The 10,326-nt window shown below is 55.1% G+C and overlaps 2 protein-coding genes across 4 annotated transcripts in view; both read right to left on the bottom strand.

Moving 5' to 3' along the window:
- The window catches only part of ANKLE1 (ankyrin repeat and LEM domain containing 1), a 4,062-nt gene extending 3,011 nt beyond the window's left edge, over positions 1-1,051 (bottom strand). Inside the window, exons 1-3 of one of the 2 annotated variants that reach the window (XM_007461008.1) lie at positions 828-1,051; positions 598-750; positions 45-150 (exon numbers count right to left, since the gene is read on the bottom strand). In XM_007461008.1, the coding sequence (XP_007461070.1) occupies positions 45-150; positions 598-750; positions 828-1,051 (483 nt within the window). The remainder of the gene's footprint in view (positions 1-44; positions 151-597; positions 751-827) is intronic. The other variant, XM_007461009.1, reaches the window with a different exon arrangement.
- A 1,064-nt stretch (positions 1,052-2,115) lies between these two features.
- BABAM1 (BRISC and BRCA1 A complex member 1) lies at positions 2,116-10,326 on the bottom strand. Of its 2 annotated transcripts, XM_007461005.1 has the most exons (9): positions 10,220-10,326; positions 8,980-9,280; positions 7,696-7,754; positions 6,982-7,102; positions 6,822-6,900; positions 6,065-6,089; positions 3,857-3,986; positions 3,579-3,665; positions 2,116-2,596 (listed from the first exon to the last, which is right to left on the bottom strand). In XM_007461005.1, the coding sequence occupies exons 2-9, from the start codon at positions 9,265-9,267 to the stop codon at positions 2,393-2,395; spliced, it is 993 nt and encodes a 330-aa protein (XP_007461067.1). In that variant the 5' UTR covers positions 9,268-9,280; positions 10,220-10,326; the 3' UTR covers positions 2,116-2,392. The 2 variants fall into 2 exon arrangements, with proteins under 2 accessions (XP_007461067.1, XP_007461068.1); XM_007461006.1 differs by lacking the exons at positions 6,065-6,089; positions 6,822-6,900; positions 6,982-7,102; positions 10,220-10,326 and having other exon boundaries at positions 2,393-2,596; positions 8,980-9,267.

Here is a 10,326-nt window from a genome sequence, read left to right as displayed (position 1 = left end):
CCCTCCGGGTTTGCCCTGCTACAAACAGCGCTGGGACCCCCCACCTGGTCGCGCAGCGCGGGGTCCGCTCCCTGGCTCAGCAGCAGCTCCAGGCCGCGGCGACAGCCCCAGGCAGCGGCCACGTGCAGCGGCGTCAGAGCCTCGGCCGATCTGGGGCAGGAGAGGAGGAGGGGTCAGTAGAGGAGGGAACTCGATCTCCGCCCCCATCCTCCCACCCCCCGCCCGGGGCCTTGGCTCTCAGCACCCCCATTTCCGCCCTTCAGCCTGAGACACCACACTTGGAACCTAGATCCTGCGCCCTCGGGCCAGGACCCAAACCTCTGCTCTCTGACTCTAGAGCGCCTACCACCAGATCCGAACCTTTGATCCCCATTTGGTTTCAGCGCAACCTCATACCCCACCCTCGGTCTGGTACCCTGCCTCTGCCCTTGGACCCTCAAGATCCTTCCCCAGATCCCCCAAGCTCCGCCCCCGGGCATTGAGTCCGCATCCTTGAACCGTGGGACGCCCTCTCCAGGACTCCCGGGTCTTTCCCTCGGACTCGGGAGACCCCTCTCCTTCGCGGAAAAGCTGCCCGGAGGCCAGACCCTGCCTCACCTAGTGTTGGGGTCCCCGCCTCGGCGCAGCAGGGCCTCGAGGCAACACAGACTCCGCGGGTGCTGGGCTCTGGCCGCCAGGTGCATGGCCGCCGCGCCATCCTCAAGCACCAGGTTGGGGTCAGCACCACGGCGCAGCAGCTCCTCCACTGCCCTAAGGACAGAGGGTCAGAGTGGACCGCGACACTCGCCCCCTACCCCTGGCCCACCCACCCCGTGCCCTGCCCTCACCGCAACTCCTCCTTCCGCAGCGCCGCCTGCAGCCGCCGCGCCAGGACTGTCGCCGAGCCCATGCCCCGGCGGTCCCCCAGACCAGCTGCCCGACCTGCCGATTTCCAACTTCCCGCGGCGCCCTTGTGCGCACGCGCCGCTCCGCCCCTCGGCCCGGGTCCCCGCCGCTCGGCGCAGTGCAGGGTCCCCAGCCAGGATGACCCGCGACGCATTGTCGTCCACATCTAGGTTCAGGAGCTCTAATGCTGGCCCGAGCCTGCGATACCAAGTAGTGCCCAGGCAGGGCTAGGGGCAGCCGATAAGGTCCCGGTAGGGTGGAGGTGGTCGTGTGTGCCGTTATCTCTCAAAACCGCGTAAACACTAACACAGCCTGCTGGAGGGGGTGGAGCTACGCTCCCGGGACCCGATGGTGCCAAGGCATTAGGTCTTACAGAACCATCTGCCGAGGCGGCCTCCATTAGCGCACGCAGCCCTGATAGTATGTTAGGCTTCAATTAATATCTCCCTCCCGCAGTGGCTCTGTGTTTCCCATTTTCAGTTCTGCGGAGTCGGGAGTCCATTACTTTGGAGCCCTGGGCCTCTTAGGGCTCTAGTTTCCCCACATGCAAAATGGGAGAATAATTCTTTCGAGGCTGGTGTGAAGTTGAACGAGGGGCCTGGCACACAGATGCCTAATAAATCCTCATGGGAAGGAAAAGCTGTTTCTCGATAAAGCTATTTTTGTTTGATAAGGAACTGAGAAAACCTAGCTGGTAAGCTTTTTTTTTTCACAATTGCTCATCATCCAGTAAGATAGTTGAGTGATGCACCTGTTATATCTCTCTCCCTTCCTCTGGGGAGCACCCACACTATTTCCTGATGGAACTATAAACCTTCCTTCCCAGAGAAGCTTGATGGAGTCCTGGCCAATCAGAGTGTACCACAGCTCTGGCCCATGACTGGCCCAATGCAAGGTTACATGACCTAGGCAAGGCCAGTCATAAGGGGTGCTGGGAGAGCCCTCACTTCACCTGGGTTGGGATTTGGGGAGCAGTCACAGCCATCTCACCCCTTTCCACGGGTTGGGAGGAAAGCAGGGCACACTGAACACCAACCATGCAGGGTATTTCAGCCCTCCGCAATGGCAATGTCAGAGCACCTGGATATAGCAAAGCCTGAAACTACACCATGGCTTCTTATCCACAAGAACCAAGCCATTCTCCTTTCTTCTCAGTGGGTGGGTTTTCTGTCACTTGCAACGAAAAAGATTCCAATTAACACAAGTTGATCGTTGTGGACCTGGGTTAGGGATTCTCAGATTTTTATTTTGATGACAAAAATCACACAGGGCACAACAAGAATCACAACTGAAAAACTGGGAGTGGGATATGGGCTGGAAAACATAGGGAATGGGTGTCCAGAGTCCCTGGGATGGTTCCTGGAAGCCTAGGTTTCCTTCAGGGCTCTCCAGGTGCCTTGGATACCTCCTAGACCTCCCTCTGGGGGTCCCACAGAGCCCAGTGTGAGAACCAGCATTCTCAGCCAAATGTTTCATCATATTAGAAGGTTGGATGTACAGGGATGGTTCAGACAGTGGCCTCAACCTCGGCGGCTTCATCGTCCTCCTCCAGCAGGCTGTAGGAGGCATGGCTTTGGCAGGGCCGCTGCAGTGGGTGAGCCAGAAGCTTGGCCATACAGTTGTGCAGCTCAAGGGCTGGCCCAGCCAGCGCCACCTCGTACTTATAGCTGGTACCCTTGGTATCCAGGCTTCCCATGAAGGCAAACATGTCCTATGGGGCCAAGGAAGGGCTGTTCAGGCAGAGGTTCCCCTGACAGGCCCTCCCTGTCCTGGAGGGCCTCCCAGGAGGGGGCCTCAGGAATGGGTTCCGAAGGGTAAAGAGGAGTTTTCGAGGCAGATAACATTCCCACATTCAGCAAACATTTCCTGCCACCCACTCAGTGCTAGGGACCCCAAGAGGTCTCAGTGCTGTAGCCCCTAGTCTGGAGAGGCACAGTCGGATACAATGACCTCAGCCCCCATGCTGATCTACCTTGAGGAGCAGGGAAGTTTTCTCCAAGTAGGGACTTCCCATTTGGGTACTGAAGTATAAGGAGGAGCTGTGCTCAACCCCCTCTGCTCACAGTTGGGTAAAGTGAGGCTCAGAGAGATAAGTGGCCGACTCGAGATGCCACAACTAGTTCAGGGCTGGGATGTAAAGGACCAGCAGAGCCTGGCGAGGCAGGGAGGGAAGCGTGCTCCAGGCAGAGGACACAGAGAAAGCGAAGGCAGGAAGAGAGAGAAGCAGGGGATGCTGGGGATGAGGTGGATAGGACCCTACCTACTCATGGGCCACTGTCCCAACAGCCCCATTAGTTCACTGAAGACATGTGGGAAATGGAAGTTGAATGACCAGGATCCAGCAGGACCAGGAACGCTAAAGAGAAGACTAATGGCAGAGCCGTGCGTGGGTGGGCGGGCAGGGATGGGTGACTTCCCTCCTCCTGATGCCAGGAGAGCACAGGTGCCTCTGAACCTGTTGCCAGGTGCCCCTGTGTCAGAGACACACTGTGTGACCCTGGCCTAGTTGCTGGCCCTCTCTGAGCCTGTTTTCCCTCAGCACAGATCATGAACTAGGGGGCTGGCATTAGATGCCCTGAAGTCCCTTAGTGATTCAAAGCCCCCCTTTCCCTCAAGGCCGGGGCAGGTGGGTTCGGAGCCATCCCATCTGCACCTACATCCGCCTGCCACCCACACCCACAGCAGCCTCTCACCTTCCAACTCATCTCCTCTTCCTTCTCGTCGGCGCCGTTGTGGATGTAAACAACATCAAAGAAGAAATACGGGCACTGGAACATTTTCTGCAGGGAAAGCCAGCCTTTGGGACTTTGGTCACCCCATGCCCCCATGATCACAATTCCCCAGCTACTGCCCAAGACTCTGGGAACCTGACTCTAGGCACCCCAGCTCCTGTGGTCAGGAAGTCCCTCCTAGTGTCTAACCACCATCCTGCTGGCTGTAGGCATCCCTCCCTCTCCTAGGCCTCCCTTACCTTCATGGGCTCCGTAAGGGAGAACTGGGGCTGGCAGGGTGGACGACTATAGACCAGGATGGTTCGGACCACGTACGGCGGTGGAATCGTCTGCACATTCTCTGTGACTGGCAGCTCGGTCTTCTGCTGGCTGCACAGCAGGGATGGGGGACAGGTCAGAGCACACCCTGGTAGCACACCCCTATTATCACCCTCAGAGAGCCCAGCTCCTCACTGGGTATGTGAGGCCCCACCTGACTCCTCCCAAGTTCACTGTTGCCTCTGAGCCTTCCCACATGCCGTTCCCTCTGCCCCAGCACCTCCCCAGCTTCGCCTTTCTGCCTGACCTCTCCTGCTCCATCAGAGGTTTTGCTGACCCCAAAGCTAGGGCCTGCTCAGGCCACCCTCAGCATCCTGAGCGTCCTCCATCACTGTGTTGAGCTGGACCTGCCCTACCAGGCCAGGAGACTCTGAAGCAGGGACCAGATCTTATATGCAAAGTCACTGCCCAGTTCCCCACTCAGCCACAGATGGTTCTCACATTGAGTACAGGGCACTAGGCAGATAGAGGGCTAATGTCCTTAATATGTAAAAAACAAATCTGATCACCAACAAGAAAAAAGCCGACATCCCCCTAGAAAAATAGGTAAAGGGAACAAATAGACAAATTACTGAAAGAATACTGAATGGCTTAAAAATGAATGAAAAGAAAAGCACAGCAAAATAAGATATGGCCTCTTCCCACCTATCAGATGGGCAGGACTTTCAGGCATGTGAGCAACCCCGGTGCTGGGGGAGGTAAACAGGGTTAATTTCCTGGGAAAGTGCTTTGGCAAAGTCTAGCAAAATTAAAAACACACACCACCTTGTTCCAGCCTGTTCTCCATTAGGAATTTACCCCATAGATTCACTTCCAAAATCTGCTGAGATCGGCAAGACAAGCTCCTTGGCTACCATCAAGGGGCTGGGAAAAACAGGACTTAGAATACTTGGGCCCACAAGCTAAGAACCTTTTTCATTTTTAAACGGTTGGGAAGAAAGAAAACCAAAAGGAGAATATTTTGTGACAATCAGAAATGTGAAATTCAAATCTGTGCCTGCAAATAAAGTTTTATTGGCACACGGCCACGCCCACTTGCATACCTATGGTCTGTGGCTGCTTTCTAATTAAAATGGGCAGAGTCTGGTTGCCAAGACAGAGACGATGTGGCCAACAAAGTCAAAAATATTTACTATCTGGTCCTTTAAAGAAAAAGTTGGCTGCCTCCAGGTTAAAAGAAAGTAGTGGGTCTTCCCTGGTGGCGCGGTGGTTGGGAGTGCGCCTGCTGATGCGGGGGACGCGGGTTCATGCCCCGGTCAGAGAGGATCCCACGTGCCGCAGAGCAGAGCGGCTGGGCCTGTGCACCATGGCCGCTGAGCCTGCGCGTCTGGAGCCTGTGCTCCGCAGCGTGAGAGGCTGTGGCGGTGAGAGGCCCGCGTACCGCAAAAAAAAAAAAAAAAAAAAAAAAAAAAAAAAAAAAAGGGGGGGGGTTTTAAAAAAAAAAAAAAAAAAGCAAACAAAATTTTTTATTCTAAAAATCTCTATCAAGATGTCCTTTTAAATATAGTGGAGGGATTTCCCTGGTGGTCCAGTGGTTAAGAATCCACCTACCAATGCAGGGGACACGGGTTTGATCCCTGGTCTGGGAAGATCCCACATGCCGCGGAGCAACTCAGCCCGTGCACCACAACGACTGAGCCTGCGCGCCACAACTACTGAGCCCATGCATTGCAACTACTGAAGCCCATGTGCTCTAGGGCCCACATGCTGCAACTACTGAAGCCCATGCGCCTACAGCTCATGCTCCACAGCAAGAGAGGCCACCGCAATGAGAAGCCCGTGCACTGCAACAAAGAGTAGCCCCCGCTCGCCGCAACTAGAGAAAGCCTGTGCGCAGCTACGAAGACCCAGCGCAGCAGTCAGTCAATCAATCAATCAATCAATCAATAAGAAAGTAGTGGAGAACCACTCGGCTGTCAGAGAATAACACAGAGGGCGAGATGTGAGAAGGAACCTCTTTTGCAAAAATGCTTCCAGACAGGTAAGTGAGCAATTGTTCCAGGGAGAAAGGGTGAAAAAGGAAGGCTTTAGGCCTCCCTAAAGGACTATTTCTGGGCTGTTTGGAGCTTTTACCCAGAAGGGGTTCTTCTCTTCAAAGGTGAACAATAATTTCCCCATGGGGGACTTACATGAGGCTGAAGAGACCTTCCAAATCTGGTGGGAATGCTAAGGAGAGCAGAGCAGCGCATGGGTGGGCAGGGATGGGTGGCTTCCCTCCTGATGCCGGGAGAGCGCAGGTGCCTCTGAGCCGGTTGCCAGGACACACGCTGTGTGACCCTGTCCCAGTCGCTTGCCCTCTCTGAGCCTGTTTTCCCTCAGCACAAATCATGAACTAGGGGGCTGACATCAGATGCCCTGAAGGCCCTTAGTGATTCAAAGCCCCCTTTCCCTCAGGGCTAGGGCCACTCTCCTCATGGAGAGAGCCATGGGTGTCCCTGTCCCCCTCCCCTCATTACTGTTTTCTTTGTAACTCACAGGGATCATATTATATTTAAGTTCTGGGCTGCAGTGAGCCTTTAATGTTCAAGTTAATATAAAATGTGCTATGCCCAGGTTGAAGGGGCTGTAGCAATGATTGTGACTTTTCAGTCACATACGGCCACTTGCTGAGCACCGACTGTGTACTTAAGACCCTCAAGAAGTGTTCCCCAAGTGGATGCATTTTTGACATCCAGAGTCCAAATCAGCTGTTTTTGCTTCTGTATTCTGACTTTATCTTCACAGCGACCCTGTGGGGTAGGAGGTTTTGTGGCTCTCATTTTACAGATGAAGAAGCTGAGGCTCAGAGACATGGCTGGCCCAAGCCTGATGTGGCAGAGCTGGGATCTAGACCTGAGCCAGGCCGAGCCAGGCCGCTCCCCGGGGCTCCCTGTGTGGAAAGGATACTGAAGGTGGAGCAGGAGGCCGTCTCCAGGTCGTAGAGGCAGCTGCAGAGTTCTCGGGGATCAGAGGTCAGGCCGGACAGCTGCAGGGAAGCATGGGACTCAGCGAGGTGCTCCCTCAGCCCCAGGGGACCCCAGGGCACCCAGCCCTGCCCCAGCCTCACCCAGGCAGTGTCATCGTTCACCACCACCAGCGCGAACTCGTGGCTCTTGTCAATCTTGTGTTTTGTCCGCACGAACATCTCGATCATTTTCTGGGAGACGTTGAGGGCATTGGTTTTGGAGCTGGGGAGGGCCAGAGAGTGACCGGGTAGTTAAGGCCCAGGTCATGCGGCAGTGGGGGCAGCAGAGCCCAGCCGCGAACCCAGCCTAGCTGACCCCCCTCCAGCTCTTGCCCTCTCCGATGGGTCCCTCTGGCCAGCCTGGGTCTCACATCTGATCTGTGGGAGGCACCCCACCTTTGCTCAGCCGCGGGTCATCACGAGTGCCAGGGAGGGCAAGGCGGGCTCGTCCTCAGGCCCCATCCAGGCCCTGCTGCCTGACCCCAATGAGACTTAGCTGCTCAGGGGCAAGGGTTTTGGAGTCAGCCAGGCCTTGGTCTGAATCTGGCTCTGCCCATTTGCTGGGAGGCCTTGGGCAAGTCATTTTGCTTCTTGGAGTTTCCGAGTCATGGCTGTGACCTGGGTGGCGTGTGATAGCTCTCAAGTGCTTAGAACAGAGCCCCGATGGGCCGCAGCTGTATCATTACCAGTTATCATTGCTACTCTCCAATACCGCCAGGCCCCGGGGGTGAGTCTGAGAGAGACAGCCCTGCGTTTTTTGGGCTGGGCCCTTCCCAGCCATAGCTGCAAGCTCAAGCCCCCAAATATCCCTCTCACCTATTTAATGACTCTAGCTTTGGCAGCGACATTTCCTCCGACAGGTCCAGGCAGATGATCTGCAATGAAGTTGAAGGGTGGTGAGAGCTGTGACTAGCAGCACCGGGCGGCTGAACATTAATGCAGGCCCCCCCACCACTCTGCTGGTCCTCTCCAAGCAGCCCCATTGGAAAAGGCCATATGATGACTCCCAATTCCCAGCTAAGCCATCCACTTTAGAAAGAGGCAGCTGAGGGAAAAGAGCACTGGACTAGGAGTCCAGGTTGATGAGTGAACAAACAAACCAGAGAACATTTAACACAGAAACAAGAAAACAAGGGAATAGTGGGATGAATTGTGGCTCTCTAAAAGATATATCCACCTGGGACTTCCCTGGTGGCGCGGTGGTTAGGAATCCGCCTGCTAATGCAGGGGACACGGGTTCGAGCCCTGGTCTGGGAGGATCCCACATGCCGCGGAGCAACTAAGCCCGTGCGCCACAACTACTGAGCCCGCGTGCCACAACTACTGAAGCCTGCACGCCTAGAGCCTGTGCTCCACAACAAGAGAAGCCTCCGCAATGAGGAGTCTGCGCGCCGCGACGAAGAGAAGCCCCCGCTCGCCGCAACTAGAGAAAGTTCCCACGCAGCAACAGACCCAATGTAGCCAAAGATAAATAAATAAATTTAAAAGATATATCCATCTGGAACCTCAGAAAGTGAATTTATTTGGAATTAGGGTCTTTGCTGATGCAATTAAGGTAAAGATCTTGAGATAAGATCATTCTGATCTAAGAACAAGTGTCCTTATAAAAGAAAAGACTGGGGACTTCCCTGGCGGTCCAGTGGTTAAGACTCTGCGCTTCCACTGCAGGGGGCACGGGTTCGATCCCTGGCCAGGGAACTAAGATCCCACATGCCACTCCGCCAAAAAAAAAGAAAAAAAAGAAAAGAGAAGACTGGGAGACACAAAGGGGAAGGCTATGTGAAGACGGAGACAGAGATTGCAGTGATGCAGCCACAAGCCAAGGAACGACTGGAGCCACCAGAGGCTGGAAGAGTCAAGGAAGCCTCCTCCCCTAGAGCCTGCAGAGGGAACGTGACACGTTCATTTCAGACTTCTGGCATCTGGAACTGTGAGAAAATGAATTTCTGCTGTTTTAAGCCACCGAGTTTGTGGTAACTTGTTGTGGCAGCCCTAGGAGACTAGAGCAAAGGGACTGTTTTCCAGAGTGGATCCTAAAAGACGATGTGTAACCCAAGGTTCCCTAACACCTCAAAGCCACTGGTCAAGCCCCTCACTTACCACTTTCTCTGGACAGTTGACCCTTGGCGTCCGCACCTGGACCTCTGGGGCTGGTGGAGGCACCTGCCACGGCTTGGGACCGGCTCCGGCAGGGTTGGCGGTCCCATTGTCAGCACTGGCCGCCTCACCCTCGCCCTCGCTGCGGCTGCCCACACTGGCCTGGGCCCCCAGCGCCCGGTCCTCCGCCCCCTCAGGGTTGGAGCGAGTGCGGGGTCTGGGCTCAGCTGACTGCTCCTCTTCCTCCTCCTCCCCCTCTTCAGCGGGACTGCTGGGCTCCGCCACCTCCATGGCTCCTGAGTGGCTGGATGGAGCAGGTATGGGGGAAGCCAGGATCCTTCCCTTAGGGGTTTTAAAAGCATTTGGTTATTGGGCAGGAGAACAGGGCGTGAGTCACTTACTAAGAGTAACTCCTCTCAGGGCCTCAGTTTCCTCATCTGTAGGATGGGTGCCTTTAACACTTATCAGCCCAGCATCCACTCTGACTCGAGATAATAGTCTCCCTTTTTCTTTCTGTAGGGCTAACCCCTCCCCTCCCCCTTTTGGCTAGTGAGCCACTGTGAATGGCTCAGAGATAGGGACAGGACCCAACACACACCAGTGAGGGGCAGCTCTGAGACTTCCAATAGTGCTGTTAGAGAAAAGGAACTCGTCAGGGTTGCAAAGTTGGGAAGTTACAAGTCGAGAGGTGCTGGGAGCCTCTTTTGCCTCCAAGAAGGAAAACAGAGCTTGCCTGTAGTGATGCTCACCCAAAAAACGACAGATACACTTCTGAGCACCTGAATCCAGCTATGCCTAAATTCCCTTTCTTGCTTAAACCAGATTGAGTTGGGTTTTTTGTTACCTGAAACTGAAGAGGTCTTGGTGAATAAAAGAATAATAACTTCTAGGGTTCCCTCCTCCGCAGCGGAGCGCTGGCTGCCTAGGGGGTGTCTGCACACGGAAGGGGAGCAGATCTGGTATTACAATTCCTTTGAGGAAAAACAGGACGCTAGTGGAACAGTTTGCCCATCTGGGCAATGGGTGCGGGCTACCGGGGATGGTCTCTGAGCCTTGCAGTCCCCACGACCTCTAAGGAAAACAAAGCTTAGCTGCAGCAAGAGGGATGCAGGCTAGACTGCAGGAGAAACCAGAGCTGAAGGCGGAAACCTCAGGGCAAGTGAGGGGCTGAATTTGTGGGGTTAGGGAAGTTGGGCCTCTAGGGACGGATCCCGCACGCTTTCACCACCCAACTCCTGCTCACCGTAGCGTGAGCCTCCCTCCAACTCAGCTGCCGACTCGCTAGGAAACCGCCATCTTTACCAGCCGGAAATAGTACGGCGCGGCCGCCACGCCTCCTGGGAAATGTAG

Source organism: Lipotes vexillifer, unplaced genomic scaffold, assembly GCF_000442215.2.
Source record: "Lipotes vexillifer unplaced genomic scaffold, Lipotes_vexillifer_v1.1 scaffold469, whole genome shotgun sequence".
In the NCBI taxonomy this organism is placed as follows: Eukaryota; Metazoa; Chordata; class Mammalia; order Artiodactyla; family Lipotidae; genus Lipotes; species Lipotes vexillifer.
This window is presented reverse-complemented; position numbering and strand designations above follow the sequence as displayed.

What these genes read in the sequence shown, in the direction of transcription:
- BABAM1 (XM_007461005.1), bottom strand. Translation starts at nt 9,267, where the DNA reads ATGGAGGTGGCGGAGCCCAGCAGTCCCGCTGAAGAGGGGGAGGAGGAG. An exon ending in TCAACTGTCCAGAGAAAGTG is followed by an intron (nt 7,755 to 8,979) that starts GTAAGTGAGGGG and finishes ACTTCATTGCAG; the next exon opens with ATCATCTGCCTGGACCTGTC. An exon ending in AAGCTAGAGTCATTAAATAG is followed by an intron (nt 7,103 to 7,695) that starts GTGAGAGGGATA and finishes GGCCCTCCCCAG; the next exon opens with CTCCAAAACCAATGCCCTCA.